Source organism: Salvelinus alpinus, chromosome 15, assembly GCF_045679555.1.
Source record: "Salvelinus alpinus chromosome 15, SLU_Salpinus.1, whole genome shotgun sequence".
In the NCBI taxonomy this organism is placed as follows: Eukaryota; Metazoa; Chordata; class Actinopteri; order Salmoniformes; family Salmonidae; genus Salvelinus; species Salvelinus alpinus.
The window spans coordinates 9,448,742-9,471,259 of NC_092100.1; the positions used below are offsets into that span (position 1 = coordinate 9,448,742).

General features: G+C 47.3%; 1 protein-coding gene across 1 annotated transcript in view; it reads right to left on the reverse strand.

Annotated features, from left to right (window-relative positions):
• The window catches only part of LOC139539461 (run domain Beclin-1-interacting and cysteine-rich domain-containing protein-like), a 54,423-nt gene that overhangs the window by 31,162 nt on the left and 743 nt on the right, over positions 1-22,518 (reverse strand). Inside the window, exons 2-6 of the mRNA XM_071342433.1 lie at positions 8,829-8,982; positions 8,417-8,500; positions 3,281-3,440; positions 2,763-2,869; positions 2,159-2,378 (exon numbers count right to left, since the gene is read on the reverse strand). Coding sequence (XP_071198534.1) covers positions 2,159-2,378; positions 2,763-2,869; positions 3,281-3,440; positions 8,417-8,500; positions 8,829-8,982 — 725 coding nt within the window. The remainder of the gene's footprint in view (positions 1-2,158; positions 2,379-2,762; positions 2,870-3,280; positions 3,441-8,416; positions 8,501-8,828; positions 8,983-22,518) is intronic.

Below are 22,518 nucleotides of genomic sequence, written 5' to 3' on the forward strand. Positions count from 1 at the left end.
CAGAGAACCATGTTTCTCATGGTGTGAGAGTCCTTTAGGTGCCTTTTGGCAAACTCCAAGTGGGCTGTCATGTGCCTTCCATCTGGCCACTCTACCATTGAGTTCGCATTATTGTCACAGTAGAACTAAGCCTGAATGGACCCAGCAGAGATTTCTCCGTTTTCCGAGGGACACTCCGAGCTCCACCACTTACAGTCGGCTCTCACCCACCATGGAACTGTGATTGGTCGCCATGAGGCGCGGCTGTAGACATTGCCGGAGGATTTAAGGCCTAATTGGTGGAGTGCTGCAGAGATGGTTGTCCTTCTGGAAGGTTCTCCCATCTCCACAGAGGAACTCTAGAGCTCTGTCAGAGCGACCATCGGGAACTTGGTCACCTCCCAGATCAAGGCCCTTCTCCCCCTATTGCTCAGTTTGGCCGGGCGACCAGCTCTACGAAGAGTTTTGGTGGTTCCAAACTTCTTCTATTTAAGAATGATGGAGGTCACTGTGTTCTTGGGGACCTTCAATGCTGCAGACATTTTTTGGTACCCTTCCCCAGATCTGTGCCTCGACAATCCTGTCTCGGAGCACTACAGGCAATTCCTTCGACCTCATGGCTTGGTTTTTGCTCTGACATGCACTGTCAACTGTGGGACCTTATATAGACAGGTGTGCGCCTTTCCAAATCATGTACATTCAATTGAAATTTACCACAGGTGCACTCCAAATCAAGTTGTAGAAACATCTCAAGGATGATCAATGGAAACAGGATGCACCTGAGCTCAATTTAGAGTGTCATAGCAAAGGGTCTGAATACTTCGGTAAATAAGCTATTTGTTTTTTATTTTAAATAAATGTGCTATTGGGTATTGTGTGTAGTTTGCTGAGGAAATTGTTTTACTTCATGAATTTTAGAATAAAGCCGTAATGTAACAAAATGTGGAAAAAGTCAAGGGGGTCTGAATACTTTCAGAATGCATTGTAGATACACTTATAGTAGTGGCTACATCTCTGACAAAACAAGACATATTCAAGAGATCATAGCCCGATTCTCTATCGTGGAGTAGCAATCACAGTCTTTTCAATACATTCAACGTATATCTGCAACATTCTGAAAGGTTTCGCTCTATCGAGGAAAAAGTCAAACCCGTTAGGACGTTTTATTGAATCCTTCATGTTACTAATGAACCATGTATCCTTTACCAGATCATGACTGTGTAGGTTTATTTCGCCACTACGGCCTATTTACTGCCTTACCTCCCTTATCTTTCCTCATTTTCACACAATGTATATAGATTTTTTCTATTGTGTTATTGACCGTATGTTTGTTTATTCTATGTGTAACTCTGTGTTGTTGTTTTTTGTCACACTGCTTTTCTTTATCTTGGCCAGGTCGCAGTTGTAAATGAGAACTTGTTCTCAACTGGTCTACCTGGTTAAATAAAGGTTAAATACAAATAAATAAAAGGTTCAGGGTACAATAAAGACAATTCAGGCGTCAATGAGCTATTGTGGCCCATAGGGACTCATTGTGGCCCATAGGGACTCATTGTGGCCCATAGGGACTCATTGTGGCCCATAGGGACTCATTGTGGCCCATAGGGACTCATTGTGGACATTGACCTGTTGGAATGATGAAGAAATAACATTGACATTTTACACTCTTATCCACAGCGATTTACAGGAGCAATTAGGGTTAAGTGCCTTGCTCAGGGGCACGTCGGCAGATTCTTCACCTAGTCAGCTCGGACTTTCAGTTACTGGCCCAGCGGTCTTAAACACCACGCTACCTACCGCCACAGAACGCATGTCTAGTCTAACCTCCAAACTGTTGCTCCACTATCATCTCCCCCTCTCCTTCACTGTCCCTCTCCCCCATCCTTCTCTCTCCCCCCCTCTCACCATCCCTCTCTCCCATCCCTCTCTCTAACCCCTCTCACCATCCCTCTCACCATCCCTCTCTCTAACCCCTCTCACCATCCTTCTTTCCCCCCCAGTCTCCCTCACCATCCCTCCTCTCACTACTCCCCCCCCCCCCTCTTTCTTCACCTCCCCCCATCCCCCTCTTTCTTCCCCCCTCACATTACCCCTCTCCCTCATTATCCCTCTCCTTCCCATCCCTTCCTCACTTGAGTTGCTCTCTGAGATGGCCCCTGTGTTATCCTCACTCCCTCACCTGAGTTGCTCTCTGAGATGGCCCCTGGATTATTACTGTTGGGCGTGAGTCCTCCGTCTCGGTGGGGGAGGGAGCACTGGGAGGTGGTGAGCCTGTGGTTGAGCTCACCTCTGGGGGGACCTTCCCCGGACCTCCAGCCGCCCCCCGCCCCCGGCAGAACACCCAGACTCTGACTCTTCAACAGGCCCTCCATGTACGGAGAGCACATTAGAGTGGACAGCTAAGAGGGGAAGAGAGGGGGTGGATTAGAGGAGAGAGAGGTACTGTAAGATATGAATACAGGCACAGAAAATGAAGTATAGGGGAAAAAAAGTTCAAGTAAAAACATGGAGAAAGAAAAAAAGGAAACAATTTCTGATTGGCAAAGCTGAGAGGTAATGGAAAAGACAAGACATAAGGTAGAGAGATCAGACACTGGAGAGCATATCAGGGATAGGAGCCTGAGACACCAACATACACACAGAGATACAGAGAGAGAGAATGATTGGTGTCTGCTCAACTCTGTGAATTTTCAGTTCATCGTCTCAGCTCTAGTGTGTGTGTGTGTGTGTGTGTGTGTGTGTGTGTGTGTGTGTGTGTGTGTGTGTGTGTGTGTGTGTGTCACCTTAACTGTGTTGACAAGGGCCAGCAGACGGGGGTTGTTCTGCTCCACGGCCTCCAGACACTGGAACATGGCCGTCACATGGGGCTCACTCAGCAGAAAGGCCTCCACTGAGAGAGAGAGAGAGAGAGAGAGAGAGAGAGACAGAGAGACAGATGGAGAGAGGCAGACAGATGGAGAGAGAGAGAGAGACAGACAGATGGAGAGAGAGAGAGAGATGGAGAGAGAGAGAGGCAGGGGGAGAGAGAGGAGAGAAAAGGGAGAAAGTCAAGATAAGATAGGGGCAGGGTAAAAATCAATAATAATACACTCAGTCAATCAATATCCAAGACCCAGAAGATTGATTACATCATTCTTTCATCAAATTTCTATTTGCAAATAGTATTGGTTTGGCTCAACCTCACACCCCCCCACCCACCCTCACCCACCCACCCACCCACCCTCACTCACTCCCCCACCCACCGACAAGGCAGATTTTTGTTGGGTTCAAATGTCAAATGTTTTTTTTCTCCCACTCTTACCGTTGTAGTACTTGCTCGTGTGTCCCTGGTGTTTGAGCAGGGGTCGGAGCTGGGCTGACAGCAGGTGGACCTGTAGGCTGTGCAGCAGCCAGCGCTCGGCCTTGTAACCCTCCCCAACACTCTGCAGCCCACTGCTCAGCACAGGCTCCAGCTTACTAAACTACAGGGCCCAGAGAGGGGAGGGAGGTGATGGTAGAGGGAAGGAGAGCGGAAGAGGGAGAAAATAGGAGTATATAGGAGAGAGTGAGGGGAAGTGATGGAATAGGAGGAGGAAGGAGGAGGAAAAACAAAGAGGGAGAATAGATGAGAGGATGAAGGGGAGAAATCAATAGAGACAGAGAGAAAACACTTGAATCAGTTATAGAACCCGTTGCCCTTTATGGTTGTGAGGTCTGGGGCCCGGCTCATCAACCAAGAATTCACTAAATGGGACAAACACCAAAATTGAGAACGCAGAGCAGAATTAGGTCGATATCCACTAATTATCAAAATCCAGAAAATACCTGTTAAATTTGACAACCATCTAAAAGGAAGCGATTCCCAAACAAAGCCATCACCTACAGAGTGATGAACCTGGAGAAGAGTCCCCTAGGCAAGCTGGTCCTGGGGCTCTGTTCACAAACACAGACCACACAGAGCCCCAGGACAGCAACATAATTAGACCCAACCAAATCATGAGAAAACAAAAAGATAATTACTTGACACATTGGAAATAATTAACAAAAAAAACTGAGCAAACTAGAATGTTATTTGGCCCTAAACCAAGAGTACACAGTGGCAGAATACCTGACCACTGTGACTGAACCAAACTTAAGGAAAGCTTCGACTATGTACAGACTCAGTGAGCATAGCCTTGCTATTGAGAAAGGCCGCCGTAGGCAGAACTGGCTCTCAAGAGAAGACAGGCTATGTGCCCACAAAATGAGGTGGAAACTGAGCTGCACTTCCTAACCTCCTGACAAATGTATGAACATATTAAAGTATACATATTTCCCTCAGATTCACAAAGAATTCAAAAACAAATCCTATTTTGATAAATTCCCATATCTACTGGGTGAAATACCACAGTGTGCCATCATAGCAGCAAGATTTGTGACCCGTTGCCACAAGGGCAACCAGTGAAGAACAAACACCATTGTAAATACAACCCATATTTACTTATATTCCCTTTTGTACTTTAACTATTTGCACATCATTACAACACTGTTTATAGACATATGACATTTGAAATATGGAGAGAGAAACTCACATCAAAGCTCTGCTCACATAACCATTATATAAACAGGTGACCCCTCTCTCTGTGGCTGATCACGGTCTCTCCAGCTGTTTGGTATGTAACAGTAGCCTGGTCTGACATCTGTTTGGTATGTAACAGTAGCCTGGTCTGACATCTGTTTGGTATGTAACAGTAGCCTGGTCTGACATCTGTTTGGTATGTAACAGTAGCCTGGTCTGACATCTGTTTGGTATGTAACAGTAGCCTGGTCTGACATCTGTTTGGTATGTAACAGTAGCCTGGTCTGACATCTGTTTGGTATGTAACAGTAGCCTGGTCTGACATCTGTTTGGTATGTAACAGTAGCCTGGTCTGACATCTGTTTGGTATGTAACAGTAGCCTGGTCTGACATCTGTTTGGTATGTAACAGTAGCCTGGTCTGAGATCTGTTTGGTATGTAACAGTAGCCTGGTCTGACATCTGTTTGGTATGTAACAGTAGCCTGGTCTGACATCTGTTTGGTATGTAACAGTAGCCTCGTCTGGCATCTGTTTGGTATGTAACAGTAGCCTCGTCTGACATCTGTTTGGTATGTAACAGTAGCCTGGTCTGACATCTGTTTGGTATGTAACAGTAGCCTGGTCTGACATCTGTTTGGTATGTAACAATAGCCTGGTCTGACATCTGTTTGGTATGTAACAGTAGCCTGGTCTGACATCTGTTTGGTATGTAACAGTAGCCTGGTCTGACATCTGTTTGGTATGTAACAGTAGCCTGGTCTGACATCTGTTTGGTATGTAACAGTAGCCTGGTCTGACATCTGTTTGGTATGTAACAGTAGCCTGGTCTGAGATCTGTTTGGTATGTAACAGTAGCCTGGTCTGACATCTGTTTGGTATGTAACAGTAGCCTGGTCTGAGATCTGTTTGGTATGTAACAGTAGCCTGGTCTGAGATCTGTTTGGTATGTAACAGTAGCCTGGTCTGAGATCTGTTTGTGCCGTCTGTACTAATTTAAAAAGGCCTAGCTGAGATCATTAAGAGAGCAGCAGAGGTTGACAAGGTTGTTGATGAAGTATGACCATAGTAAGAAAGTTACTGTGTGAAAGTGTATAGTCATTGTCAGTGCTTCTTTGTAAACTCATTGTCAACTGTGGACCTACCAGTTCAGATTTAGCATCAAATTAGCACCACTACGTAGTGCACTTCTTTTGACCAGGCGTCATAGTGGCACCCTATTCCCTTCTTAGCGCACTTCTTTTGACCAGGTCTCATAGTGGCACCCTATTCTCTACTTAGTGCACTTCTTTTGACCAGGCCTCATAGTGGCACCATATTCCCTACTTTTGACCAGGCCTCAGTGGCACCCTATTCCCTATACAGTGCACTTCTTTTGACCAGGCCTCATAAGGTAGTGCACTAAGTAGTGTGCCATTTGGGATCCAGTTTATGTCTGTGGTCACAACAAACTGTACTGGATCCACCATAATATACACGGGGTGAATCGTCATTGGAAGGAGATAACGTACCCGTTCTATCTACGAGTCCAGGTGAGGGCTGACGTACCCGTTGTATCTACGAGGCCAGGTGAGGGAGGACGTACCTGTTCTACATGAGAGGCCAGGTGAGGGCTGACATAGCTGTTCTACATGAGAGGCCAGGTGAGGGCTGACGTACCTGTTCTACATGAGAGGCCAGGTGAGGGCTGACGTAGAGGACGTACCTGTTCTACATGAGAGGCCAGGTGAGGGGCTGACGTACCTGTTCTACATGAGAGGCCAGGTGAGGGCTGACGTAGAGAACGTACCTGTTCTACATGAGAGGCCAGGTGAGGGCTGACGTACCTGTTCTACATGAGAGGCCAGGTGAGGGCTGACGTAGAGGACGTACCTGTTCTACATGAGAGGCCAGGTGAGGGCTGAAGTAGAGGACGTACCTGTTCTACATGAGAGGCCAGGTGAGGGCTGACATACCCGTTCTATCTACGAGGCCAGGTGAGGGCTGACGTACCTGTTCTACATGAGGCCAGGTGAGGCCTGACGTAGAGGACGTACCTGTTCTACATGAGAGGCCAGGTGAGGGCTGACGTAGAGGACGTACCTGTTCTACATGAGAGGCCAGGTGAGGGCTGACGTACCTGTTCTACATGAGAGGCCAGGTGAGGGCTGACGTAGAGGACGTACCTGTTCTACATGAGAGGCCAGGTGAGGGCTGACGTACCTGTTCTACATGAGGCCAGGTGAGGGCTGACGTAGAGGACGTACCTGTTCTACATGAGAGGCCAGGTGAGGGCTGAAGTAGAGGACGTACCTGTTCTACATGAGAGGCCAGGTGAGGGCTGACATACCCGTTCTATCTACGAGGCCAGGTGAGGGCTGACGTACCTGTTCTACATGAGGCCAGGTGAGGCCTGACGTAGAGGACGTACCTGTTCTACATGAGAGGCCAGGTGAGGGCTGAAGTAGAGGACGTACCTGTTCTACATGAGAGGCCAGGTGAGGGCTGAAGTAGAGGACGTACCTGTTCTACATGAGAGGCCAGGTGAGGGCTGAAGTAGAGGACGTACCTGTTCTACATGAGAGGCCAGGTGAGGGCTGAAGTAGAGGACGTACCTGTTCTACATGAGAGGCCAGGTGAGGGCTGACGTAGAGGACGTACCTGTTCTACATGAGAGGCCAGGTGAGGGCTGAAGTAGAGGACGTACCTGTTCTACATGAGAGGCCAGGTGAGGGCTGAAGTAGAGGACGTACCTGTTCTACATGAGAGGCCAGGTGAGGGCTGACGTAGAGGACGTACCTGTTCTACATGAGAGGCCAGGTGAGGGCTGACGTAGAGGACGTACCTGTTCTACATGAGAGGCCAGGTGAGGGCTGAAGTAGAGGACGTACCTGTTCTACATGAGAGGCCAGGTGAGGGCTGAAGTAGAGGACGTACCTGTTCTACATGAGAGGCCAGGTGAGGGCTGACGTAGAGGACGTACCTGTTCTACATGAGAGGCCAGGTGAGGGCTGACGTAGAGGACGTACCTGTTCTACATGAGAGGCCAGGTGAGGGCTGACGTACCTGTTCTACATGAGAGGCCAGGTGAGGGCTGACGTAGAGGACGTACCTGTTCTACATGAGAGGCCAGGTGAGGGCTGACGTAGAGGACGTACCTGTTCTACATGAGAGGCCAGGTGAGGGCTGAAGTAGAGGACGTACCTGTTCTACATGAGAGGCCAGGTGAGGGCTGACGTACCTGTTCTACATGAGAGGCCAGGTGAGGGCTGACGTAGAGGACGTACCTGTTCTACATGAGAGGCCAGGTGAGGGCTGACGTACCTGTTCTACATGAGAGGCCAGGTGAGGGCTGAAGTAGAGGACGTACTTGTTCTACATGAGAGGCCAGGTGAGGGCTGACGTACCTGTTCTACATGAGAGGCCAGGTGAGGGCTGACGTAGAGGACGTACCTGTTCTACATGAGAGGCCAGGTGAGGGCTGACGTACCTGTTCTACATGAGAGGCCAGGTGAGGGCTGACGTAGAGGACGTACCTGTTCTACATGAGAGGCCAGGTGAGGGCTGACGTAGAGGACGTACCTGTTCTACATGAGAGGCCAGGTGAGGGCTGAAGTAGAGGACGTACCTGTTCTACATGAGAGGCCAGGTGAGGGCTGACGTACCTGTTCTACATGAGAGGCCAGGTGAGGGCTGACGTAGAGGACGTACCTGTTCTACATGAGAGGCCAGGTGAGGGCTGACGTACCTGTTCTACATGAGAGGCCAGGTGAGGGCTGAAGTAGAGGACGTACCTGTTCTACATGAGAGGCCAGGTGAGGGCTGACGTACCTGTTCTACATGAGAGGCCAGGTGAGGGCTGACGTAGAGGACGTACCTGTTCTACATGAGAGGCCAGGTGAGGGCTGACGTAGAGGACGTACCTGTTCTACATGAGAGGCCAGGTGAGGGCTGACGTAGCGGACACGCCACACAAAGGGCCAATAGTCTTTCTGCTTGTAGTACACCTGCAAAGCAAAACCATCATTTTACTACAGTACAATGGCATTGGTATGAGGCTTATCTTACAGGATACATTTTTTTTATTTTTTTTATTTGCTAAACAGAATCGGAGAAAAGTAGTACAATTATGATGTGTTCATTCTCAGCAGCTCTTTTGCACCCTGCCTCAAAGAAGATACAAGGAAGAAAAGCAGAACTTCCATTGAGCAGATGCTCCAGGGCGATAATATGATAAAGAGGCTGGAAAACAACCAAATAATAGCTCCTTGTCTAAGCCCCCCAAAAAAACACAAAATGACAAGAGTAGAAGAGTAGTCATTCCCGAGGCCCGACCTGCTCGTGCTTGAGGCCGTGGCTGAGGATGTGGCTCATGTCCTTGTGCAGCCGATGCAGACCCCCGTAGCGAGACCACACGTTGGGGTTGCTGCTGGACACCAGGCCCTCCACCGTGGTCTTCAGACTAGACAGCAGCTTCCAGTGTTCCCTCCTGGGGGGGAGGAGGAGAGAGAGGAGGGAAAACAGAGAGAGAGAGAGAGAGAGAGAGAGAGAGAGAGAAAAGGAGGGAAAACAGAGAGAGAAGTCAGGTTTGAATGAACTCGTGCTCCATCCAAAACACTCAAGAGCAGACAGTTGAGCAGAGAGATAAACGTTTGCATCAAGTGACTGACAGAGAAGAAAACCACGACCATACAGTCAAATACTGCCATAACAAACAAACTACTGTATCCCATGTATATAGCCTCAGTTATTGTTTATTTATTAAATATTTTCTTAACTCTTACTTTTCTTAAAAGTGCATTGTTGGTTAAGGGCTTGTCAGTAAGCATTTCACTGTAAGGTCTACTACACCTGTTGGATTTGGTGCCTGTGACAAATAACATTTTGATTTGCCTGTGCAATGACCCCAAACAAACCACGGTGACTACAAACTACTGGCTGTGCACTACATTTAGAGCGCCCAATGAGATGCATTGTACTAGGCTAAGTAGCTATAGTAAACTCAGACCATAGACATACAGTGCCTTTGGAAAAGTATTCAGACCCCTGGACTTTTCCCACATTTTGTTACGTCGCAGCCTTACTCTAAAATGGATTAAATACATAAAAATCCTCCTACACACAATACACCATAATGACAAAGCGAAAACAGGTTTTTAGACATGTTTGCAAATGTATTAAACCTTAAATACAGAAATACCTTATTTACATAAGTATTAAGACCCTTTGCTATGAGACTCGAAATTGAGTTCAGGTGCATCATGGTTTCAAGTGATCATCCTTGAGATTTTTCTACAACTTGGAGTCCACCTACAGTAAATTCAATTGATTGGACATGATTTGGAAAGGCACACACCTGTCTATATAAAGGTCCCACAGTTGACAGTGCATGTCAGAGCAAAAACCAAGCCATGAGGTTGAAGGAATTGTCTGTAGAGCCCCGAGACAGGATTGTGTCGAAGTACAGATCTGGGGAAAGGTTCCAAAACATTTCTGCAGTATTGAAAGTACCCAATAACACAGTGGCCTCCATCATTCTTATATAGAAGAAGTTTGGAATCACCAAAACTCTTCCAAGAGCTGGCTGCCCGGCCAAATTGAACAATCGGGGGAGAAAGGCCTTGGTCTGGGAGGTGACCAAGAACCCCGATGGTCACTCTGACCGAGCTCCAGAGTTCCTCTGTGGAGATGGGAGAACCTTCCAGAAGGCCAACCATCTCTGTAGCACTCCACCAAATAGGCCTTTGTGGTAGAGTGGTCAGACGGAAGCCACTCCTCAGTAAAAGGCACATGACAGCCGCTTGGAGTTTGCCAAAAGGCACCTAAAGACTCTCAGACCATGAGAAAATGATTTTCTGGTCTGATGAAACCAAGATTCAACTGTTTGGCCTGAATGCCAAGCATCACGTCCGGAGGAAACCTTGCACCATCCCTACGGTGAAGCATGGTCGTGGCATCATCATGCTGTGGTGGTTTTTTCGAGTACGCCTTACTGGTGCAACAGAAAAGCCTCCTGGGGAAGTCATTAATACCGCAGTTAGCCTAGATTTGATTAGCAAAGAAGTGTTTCCTAATGGTTTAGGAAGTAGTAGTTGAATGTCAGTACAACATAGTGACCGTGTAGAGCATCTAAGACACTAGCCTATATAGCCAAGGTGATGTGGGCGACAATCTCCACGGCTAATAGTAAACTATTTAAAACAGTTTTGACTCCAAAGAGTAAATACACTGAGTAAACAAAACATTAAAAACACCTGCTCTTTCCCTGACATAGATTGACCAGGTGAATCCAGGTGAAAGTGATGATCCCTTAATGATATAATTTGTTAAATCCACTTCAAAATCAGTGTAGATGAAGGGGAGGAGACAGGTTAAAGAAGGATTTTTAAGCCTTGAGATGATAGAGACATGGATTGTGTATGTGTGCCATTTCAGAGGATGAATGGGCAAGACAATATTAAAGTGCCTTTGAACGGGGTATGGTAGTAGGTGCCAGGCGCACCGGTTTGTGTCAAGAACTGCAACACTGCTGTGTTTTTCACACTCAACAGTTTCACGTTTGTATCAAGAATTGTCCACCACCAAAAGGACATCCAGCCAACATGACAACTGTGGGAAGCATTGGAGTCAACATGGGCCAACATCCTTGTGGAACGCTTTCGACACTTTGTAGAGTCTATGCCCCGACAAATTGAGGCTGTTCCGAGGACAAAAAGGGGAGCAACTCAATATTAGGAAGGTGTCTCTAATGTTTGGTGTACTCAGTGTATATTGTTATTCTGAGTGAGTGAATAGAGCCGTGTGTGTTTCCGCTTGCATGGAGAGAGCAGGAGAAACAAAAGTGAAATTGATAGCAAGATAAAAATCAGGCTGACCCCAAAATCCCTTTGGCGCCGCAGCCGTTTTGCAAGCTCCTACACAACTTCCCTATTTTCTATTTTGTGATTCTTGTGCCATTTATCCTTACTTTATTTTCATGAAATGTAATTCACCATCATTTCATATAACCGACAAGAGCTTTTGAACATCAAATCGGCAGTTGCATACCCTGACTGCAGCTTCAACTCATTGCCCTGGTCTCTTTATATAATTCCAATAAGAGAAAAATGCTGGCATTACAGAGGCAGAAGAGGGGAGATTAATGCTTAGAGAAAACCGGCCATCTCTTCCCTCCATTCTATTTGCCAATGTACCCAGATTCCAGCTTCAACTTCAAAAGAGGGGGAGTCACTTGATAATAGAATGGAGGACCTCCGATTGAGGATTTGCTACCAACGGGACTCTCGTAACTGCAATATTCTCATGGCTTTCGGACAAGATACCCCCCATGGCTATCCAAGTTGATGGATTCTCCATTCACAGAGCAGACAGGACAGTAGAGTCAGGGCCGACGTGAGTAATTTTTTAAAATCAGGAAAACACTCGCAAGGACGGGGGGGGGCCAGGCGTTATTACAGGGCGTGTTCTCAGAGCATGGGCATGTCAGCTGGCAGGCAAATTCACAGTCTACACTGCCCTCACCCACCTAGATAAGAGGAATACCTACATGACCAAAAATGTGGACACCTGCTAGTCAAACATCTCCCTGTACTCCCTGTTCACCCACAACTGCTTGGCCATACATGACTCCAAACCCATCAAGTTTCCTGATGACACGACAGTGATAGGCCTAATCACCGGCGACGATGAGACAGCCTACAGGGAGGAGGTCAGTGACCTGGCAGTGTGGTGCAGGGACAACAACCTCTCCCTCAATATCAGTAACACCAAGGAGCTGATCGTGGACTACAGGAATGGAATGGGGGGGGGTGAGCAGGCCCCCATCCACATCGAGCGGGTCGAGAGGTTCAAGTTCCTCAGTGTTCAAATCGCTAAGGACTTAAAAATGGTCCACTCACACACAGTCGTGAAGAAGGAGCGACAGCGCCTCTTACCCCTCAGGAAGTTGAAAAGATTTGGCATGTGTCCTAAAATCCTCAAAGTTCTAAAGCTGCACTATTGAGAGAAACTTAATTGGCTGCATCACTGCTTGGTATGGCAACAGCATCACGCTTTGATTGCATGGCGCTAGGTGGGTAGAGCAGACTAGGGATGAAACGGTTACCAGTTTCACGATAAACCACGGTAAAATTCCCGACGGTTGGTATTACCATTTCAAGTTTTAATTATCATTCAAACCGTGTTTGATTACCACGGTTTGAAAAACTCACGGTAAATACTGTCCAGCATCAACCAAAGTTAGCGACAGTATGACACCGGCGCAGCATGCTACGTGGGTTTTGTGTGAAAACATGGCCGAAGGCAGTGACAGGGCTCAGGAGATTTTTCAGCCTTGTAAGACAACCAAATCTGAAGTGTGGTCGTATTTTGGGGGTTTTACAAGAGTGCTGAGGGGAAATTAATCGAAAATGGTCACTCTGTCTGCAGAACATGCAACACACAAAAAAAAAATATATATATATATATATCGATACCGATTATTGGAGGACCAAAAAAAGCCGATACCGATTAATCGGCCGATTTTTGTTGTTGTTGTAATAATGACAATTACAACAATAATGAAAGAACACTTTATTTTAACTTAATATAATACATCAAATCGATTTAGCCTCAAATAAATTATGAAACATGTTCAATTTGGTTTAAATAATGCAAAAACAAAGTGTTGGAGAAGAAAGTAAAAGTGCAATATGTGCCATGTAAGAAAGCTAACGTTTCAGTTCCTTGCTCAGAACATGAGAACATATGAAAGCTGGTGGTTCCTTTTAACATGAGTCTTCAATATTCCCAGATAAGAAGTTTTAGGTTGTAGTTATTATAGGAATTATAGGACAATTTCTCTCTATATGATTTGTATTTCATATACCTTTGACTATTGGATGTTCTTATAGGCACTTTAGTATTGCCAGTGTAACAGTATAGCTTCCGTCCCTCTCCTCGCTCCTCCCTGGGCTCGAACGAGGAATACATCGACAACAGCCACCCTCGAAGCAGCGTTACCCATGCAGAGCAAGGGGAACAACTACTCCAAGTCTCCGAGCGAGTGACGTTTGAAACGCTATTAGCGCGCACCCCGCTAACTTGCTAGCCATTTCACATCGGTTACACCAGCCTAATCTCGGGAGTTGATAGGCTTGAAGTCATAAACAGCAGAGCATGATGTGGGGACTTCGGGAAGGGTGAAAATGTAATGGTTAATCTAACTAGCTAATAGGTTGTCAATAATGTAAACAGAAGCTTTCAGTGTTACCTACTCTTGTAAAAACACTACACGCTGTATGCATTGCGTCTCTGCAGACTCTGTTCGCCCATTGCACACAATAACACCTTATGTAGTTTAGTCTCCCAAACAACATATTTTGTTCATTTAAAATCCGTCAGTCGTCGACTTGGTTGTAAAAGTTTTCCAACAGGAGAAACACTATAGACTCCTGTATTTATGTCAAGCAGCACCTTGTTTCTTTATGAAGGAGAGAACCGGACATACAATCCTATTTCGTGTTATTTTAATGTCAACACCTGCACATTGGATGTTTACATATGGTTGTATTGTTATTAAATGCACATTGCTTTACTTGTGTTGCTTTTACATGCACATTTGATTTTCTTACTTAAGGTTGTGTTCATTAAAACCTGCACTTGGGAAACTTTTACCTCTCATGGGTACATCTTGACTGTTATTATTTTAATGTTTATGCACACAAAGTGCATAGTGCTGCTACTTTTTAGTTTTTCATATAAAACACTGATTTCAGTGTATCAATACTTTTTGAACATTTCCAGCACATGTGAACAATACTGCGATAGTACCGTTAACCGTGACAGTACCGTTAACCGTGACAGTACCGTTAACCGTGACAGTACCGTTAACCGTGACAGTACCGTTAACCGTGACAGTGCCGTTAACCGTGACAGTGCCGATAACCGTGACAGTGCCGATAACCGTGAGTGCCGATAACCGTGACAGTGCCGATAACCGTGACAGTGCCGATAACCGTGAGTGCCGATAACCGTGACAGTGCCGATAACCGTGACAGTGCCGATAACCGTGACAGTGCCGATAACCGTGACAGTACTGTTAACCGTGACAGTACTGATAACCGTGATCATTTTGGTCACTATAATTGTGATTGAAAATGTTCACTCCATTTTATCTCTAGTACGGACAGCCCAGTACACCTCCAGGACCTCTATATCAGGCGGTGTAGACAGCCCAGTACACCACTGGGGCCGAGCTCCCTGCCATCCAGGACCTCTATATCAGGCGGTGTAGACAGCCCAGTACACCACTGGGGCCGAGCTCCCTGCCATCCAGGACCTCTATATCAGGCGGTGTAGACAGCCCAGTACACCACTGGGGCCGAGCTCCCTGCCATCCAGGACCTCTATATCAGGCGGTGTAGACAGCCCAGTACACCACTGGGGCCGAGCTCCCTGCCATCCAGGACCTCTATATCAGGCGGTGTAGACAGCCCAGTACACCACTGGGGCCGAGCTCCCTGCCATCCAGGACCTCTATATCAGGCGGTGTAGACAGCCCAGTACACCACTGGGGCCGAGCTCCCTGCCATCCAGGACCTCTATATCAGGCGGTGTAGACAGCCCAGTACACCACTGGGGTCGAGCTCCCTGCCATCCAGGACCTCTATATCAGGCGGTGTAGACAGCCCAGTACACCACTGGGGCCGAGCTCCCTGCCATCCAGGACCTCTATATCAGGCGGTGTAGACAGCCCAGTACACCACTGGGGCCGAGCTCCCTGCCATCCAGGACCTCTATATCAGGCGGTGTAGACAGCCCCAGTACACCACTGGGGCCGAGCTCCCTGCCATCCAGGACCTCTATATCAGGCGGTGTGAAAGGAAGGCCCGGAATACCGTCAGCCACCCAAGCCATAGACTTCTCTGTTTCCGTACAGTAAGCGGCACCGGTGCATCAAGTCTGACACCAAGACGCTCCTGAACAGCTGCTATCCTCAAGCCATAAGACTGCTAAATAGCTAACAGAACGGCTACTGAGTTGACCTTCGTATTTATTTTTAGCACACTCACGCTAACACACACATAACATGCACACACATTTATACTGACTCTACACACACGCATTCACATACAATCATCATTTAGATGATGCTACTCTGTTTATCATATATCCTGATGCCTAGTCACCTTTATCCCTATACACATCTACCTCCACCACTCCAGTATCCCTCCTGTTCATTGTTAATATGGTACTGACCCTGTATATAGTCACCTTTATCCCTATACACATCTACCTCCATCACTCCAGTATCCCTCCTGTTCATTGTTAATATGGTACTGACCCTGTATATAGTCACCTTTATCCCTATACACATCTACCTCCACCACTCCAGTATCCCTCCTGTTCATTGTTAATATGGTACTGACCCTGTATATAGTCACCTTACCCCTATACATATCTACCTCCACCACTCCAGTATCCCTGTACATTGTTAATATGGTACTGACCCTGTATATAGTCAGCTTACCCCTATACATATCTACCTCAACCACACCAGTATCCCTGTGCATTGTTAATATGGAACTGACCCTGGAACTGACCCTGTATATAGTCACCTTTACCCCTATACATATCTACCACTACAGTATCCCTGTACATTGTTAATATGGTACTGACCCTGTATATAGTCACCTTACCCCTATACATATCTACCTCCATCACTAATCCAGTATCCCTGCACTTTGTTAATATGGAACTAACCCTGTATATAGTCACCTTACCCCTATACATATCTACCTCTATAGTATCCCTGCACATTGTTAATATGGAACTGACCCTGTATATAGTCACCTTACCCCTATACATATCTACCTCTACAGTATCCCTGTACATTGTTAATATGGAACTGACCCTAGAACTGACCCTGTATATAGTCACCTTACCCCTATACATATCTACCTCTACAGTATCCCTGTACATTGTTAATATGGAACTGACCCTGGAACTGACCCTGTATATAGTCACCTTACCCCTATACATATCTACCTCTACCACTACAGTATCCCTGCACATTGTTAATATGGAACTGACCCTGTATATAGTCACCTTACCCCTATACATATCTACCTCTACAGTATCCCTGCACATTGTTAATATGGAACTGACCCTAGAACTGACCCTGTATATAGTCACCTTACCCCTATACATATCTACCTCTACAGTATCCCTGTACATTGTTAATATGGAACTGACCCTGTATATAGTCACCTTACCCCTATACATATCTACCTCTACCACTACAGTATCCCTGCACATTGTTAATATGGAACTGACCCTGTATAGTCACCTTACCCCTATACATATCTACCTCTACCACTACAGTATCCCTGCACATTGTTAATATGGAACTGACCCTGGAACTGACCCTGTATGTAGCTTCTTACTTTCTCGTGTTCTACTTATTTCTATTTATTGTGTGTTTTTGTTCTACCTTGTTATTTGTGGTTCTATATTGATTACTGCGTTGTTGGGTTTGGAGGTTGCAAGAAAAGGCATTTCACTGTTACTCGTGACATTAAAACTTGAGACACAACAGACAATGTCCAAGCTCATTTCCAGGACTTCCTTCTTTTTCCTCAAGTCAGCAGCTACTGTAGCTGGAACTGATACAGTTCGTTCCCCACACACTACGACCACACCAGGGATTCTGTTAGGAAAATGTGGCACCGGACATATTAAATTTAACGGATATGAGAAATTTACCGGACCCATATGCATTGGGTGCGTAACCTGATTAGGGCGTCCGCCCCACGGTGTTGAGAATGACAGAAATCATACGTATCGTATGGTAATTCATATTAACAACAAAAATAAATGCAACTCGAGGACGCAACGAAATCCTGAAGAGCACTTTGAAGATGTTAGAAGAACTGTCCATATTTACTTTTCCTCAGACAACAAGACGAGTAAACAAACAGCAGGATTACTAGCCTGTCAATCTGCAATCCCCCCATAGTAAAAAAAAAAAAAAAAAGTTCACCGCCCTATTTGATTGGTCAGCTTGTTGAGAAAGAAATCACCTAGGCTTATTGTTAACAGACTCCTGGACAGTTGTTAACAGACTCCGGGACAATAGATCCCAAATTCATAAAACCAATAGGCCTAGTTGACACAAAAAGAAAAACGTTTAAAAAAGCAAGGAGTCTGATTAAAAAGATCAGAACGTTTAGCTTTAAAAAATAATGTTATAAGCGCAGCAATATGCACAAGGCAGTAAGTAGGCCACGAGCAAATGTTCGTTCCATAATGTAATTAGTTTGAAAAACGCTTGTTAAAAAAGGGCACCACACATGCGAACTGTTTCATGTGACAGAGAAATGTAGAAAAGGGGGAGATATAACAGACAACAACTAACATGGGTTGCTAATATGACTTGGATTGTGCCTTTGGCTACTGGACAATGAAACAAAGTTGACACAAAATAAAAACCTCCACAGATATGTTCTGATTTTGGCTAGGCTACTTTCTCCACCACACACACACAAAGACACTCTCTCACGCTATACTCACACACACTCTCTCCCCCACAAACTCTCTCACGCTCTACCCACACACATACACTCTCACGCTCTACCCACACACGCTCTCTCTCCCACAAACACACACACACGCTCTGTCCCACACAGACACACACGCGCGCTCTGTCCCACACAGACACAGACACACACACACACACACACACACACACACACACACACACTGTCCCACACACACACACACTCTGTCCCACACACACACACACACTCTGTCCCACACACACACACACACTCTGTCCCACACACACACACACTCTGTCCCACACACACACACACTCTGTCCCACACACACACACACTCTGTCCCACACACACACACACACTCTGTCCCACACACACTCTGTCCCACACACACACACACACACTCTGTCCCACACACACACACACACACTCTGTCCCACACACACACACACACTCTGTCCCACACACACACACACATACTCTGTCCCACACACACGCGCTCCCTGTCCCACACAGACACACACGCGCTCCCTGTCCCACACACACACACACTCTGTCCCACACACACACACACTCTGTCCCACACACACACACACTCTGTCCCACACACACACACACTCTGTCCCACACACACACACACTCTGTCCCACACACACACACACTCTGTCCCACACACACACACACTCTGTCCCACACACACACACACTCTGTCCCACACACACACACACTCTGTCCCACACACACACACACTCTGTCCCACACACACACACACTCTGTCCCACACACACACACACTCTGTCCCACACACACACACACTCTGTCCCACACACACACACACACACACTCTGTCCCACACACACACACACGCGCTCCCTGTCCCACACGCGCTCCCTGTCCCACACAGACACACACGCGCTCCCTGTCCCACACAGACACACACGCGCTCCCTGTCCCACACAGACACACACGCGCTCCCTGTCCCACACAGACACACACGCGCCCCCTGTCTCACACAGACACACACACGCTCCCTGTCTCACACACACATGCGCTCCCTGTCTCACACGCGGCCCCTGTCTCACACAGACACACACGCGCTCCCTGTCTCACACAGACACACACGCGCTCCCTGTCCCACACACACTCTGTCCCACACACACACACACACACACACACTCTGTCCCACACACACACACACACACACTCCCTGTCCCACACACACACACACACTCCCTGTCCCACACACACACACACACACACACACTCCCTGTCCCACACACACACACACACACTCCCTGTCCCACACACACACACACACTCCCTGTCCCACACACACACACACACTCCCTGTCCCACACACACACACACACTCCCTGTCACACACACACACACTCCCTGTCCCACACACACACTCCCTGTCCCACACACACACACGCACTCCCTGTCCCACACACACACACGCACTCCCTGTCCCACACACACACACGCACTCCCTGTCCCACACACACACACGCACTCCCTGTCCCACACACACACACGCACTCCCTGTCCCACACACACACGCACTCCCTGTCCCACACACACACGCTCTCCCTGTCTCACACGCACGCTCTCCCTGTCTCACACGCACGCTCTCCCTGTCTCACACGCACGCTCTCCCTGTCTCACACGCACGCTCTCCCTGTCTCACACGCACGCTCTCCCTGTCTCACACGCACGCTCTCCCTGTCTCACACGCACGCTCTCCCTGTCTCACACGCACGCTCTCCCTGTCTCACACGCACGCTCTCCCTGTCTCACACGCACGCTCTCCCTGTCTCACACGCACGCTCTCCCTGTCTCACACGCACGCTCTCCCTGTCTCACACGCACGCTCTCCCTGTCTCACACGCACGCTCTCCCTGTCTCACACGCACGCTCTCCCTGTCTCACACGCACGCTCTCCCTGTCTCACACGCTCTCCCTGTCTCACACGCTCTCCCTGTCTCACACGCTCTCCCTGTCTCACACGCTCTCCCTGTCTCACACGCTCTCCCTGTCTCACACGCTCTCCCTGTCTCACACGCTCTCCCTGTCTCACACACACATGATCACACACACATGATCACACACACATGATCACACACACACTCACACTCTCTCTCTCCCACACACGCGCTCCCTGTCTCACACAGACACACACGCGCTCCCTGTCCCACACACACACACACACTCTGTCCCACACACACTCTGTCCCACACACACGCGCTCCCTGTCTCACACGCGCTCCCTGTCTCACACGCGCTCCCTGTCTCACACACGCGCTCCCTGTCTCACACACACACACGCGCTCTGTCCCACACAGACACGCACACTCTGTCCCACACAGACACACACACAGACGCGCTCTGTCCCACACAGACGCGCTCTGTCCCACACAGACGCGCTCTGTCCCACACAGACGCGCTCTGTCCCACACAGACGCGCTCTGTCCCACACAGACGCGCTCTGTCCCACACACACACACGCTCTGTCCCACACACACAAACGCTCTGTCCCACACACACAAACGCTCTGTCCCACACACACACACGCTCTGTCCCACACACACACACGCTGTCCCACACACACTCTCCCACACACACACACACTCTCCCACACACACACACTCCCACACACACACACACTCTCCCACACACAGGAAAGTCTTGGGTCTTCGCATGACTCAAATCTGGAGCGAAGTATGACAGAAATGAGGCCTGAAACATCCCATTCAGGTTCAATAACAAAATAAATCTAATTTGATTCAGGAGACACGGTTGAGAGAAATGGCTGGTCAGTCTTAAGGCTGTGAAATAGGCTGTGTGGAGTAAACAACGTTACATTCAGAACCATTACATTACGGGCTCTTTCAGTGTGCTAAAATGAGCAGTACCTATAGTGACGACTATCACGAGTTCAACCACGGACTGTTCTAATCAAATCAACAGCACATTTTAAAAACCAGAGAAAGGCCAGAACATGGGACAAACACATTCTCCTCATAGCAGGGAGAATGGATAGTTTTACAGGAGTGAGTGAGTGAGTGAGTGAGTGAGTGAGTGAGTGAGTGAGTGAGTGAGTGAGTGAGTGAGTGAGTGAGTGAGTGCTTCATGACTACTGGAGGAGTGGGTCAGTGATTATAGAGTGGTCCAATCTCCCAAGCAGTCACACAGATCAAAGCAAACGTCAACAGCAAGGCAGTGGGGCCCTAGTGCCAACCTACATATCGGTGTAGTTCAATAAACAGGTTAGGAACTATGTGTTGTTGTAATTAGAAGTCGACTGATTAATCAGCATGGCCAATTAATTAGGAGATTTCATAACAAATGGGTAAATCTGCCTTTTTGGATGCAGATTATGGCCGATTACATCCACGAGGAAACTGCGTGGCAGGCTGACCACCTGTTACGTGAGTGCAGCATCAAAAAAGTTAAAAAGTCAATCTTAACATAATCACTAGTTAACTACACATGGTTGATGATATTACTAGGTTAACTAGCTTGTCCTGCGTTGCATATAATCAATGCGGTGCCTGTTAATTTATCATCGAATCACAGCCTACTTCAACTTCGCCAAACGGGTGATGATTTAACCAAAGCAAATTTGCGGGGAAAAAAGCACAATTGTTGCACAAATGTTGCACAAATGTACCTAACCATAAACATTAATGCCTTTCTTAAAAACAATACATAGAAGTATATATTTTTAAACCTGCATATTTAGTCAAAAGAAATTCATGTCCACTGCTCCAGAGTCAAATGGCGGTGAGCTTTACACCACTCCGGGCGACGCTTGGCATTGTGCATGTGATCTCAGGCTTGTGTGTGGCTGCTCTGCCATGAAAACCTATTTCATGAAGCTCCCAACAGTTCTGTTAGTGCTGACATTGCTTCCAGAGGCAGTTTTGAAATCAGTAGCGAGTGCTCTAGCAGGGCAGGAATTTGACGAACTGACTTGTTGGAAAGGTGTCATCGTCATATGACGATGCCACGTTGGAAGTCACTAAGCTCTTCAGTAAGGCCATTCTACTGCCAATGTTTGTCTATGGAGATTGCACGGCTGTGTGCTCGATTTTATACAGCTGTCGGCAACAGCTGTGGCTGAAATAGCCAAATCTACTTATTTGAAGGGGTGTCCACATACTTTTGTATATATAGTGTAGCATGGTACATTACATACAATAAGGTCTGTCTGTTGTGGAAGGCACGAAAATGATTGTTTTGATTGGCAGTTAATACAACATGGGTAACATGTTGTTGCTATAGTGTATTTCCTCAGGACTGAGCCTCTTCCCAAAACTTAGCAAACAGTGGTGGCTTGTTGCTAACACCCTGGCCTTAGAACACTGTACACATGTGGTGTTAGTTAGCTGCCAAGTTACATAAACTGATCATTTATTGACTGCAAATCCCTGCGTCATACATAGATAACACTGTAGACTAAACCCCCAGTCAATCAAATAGCAAC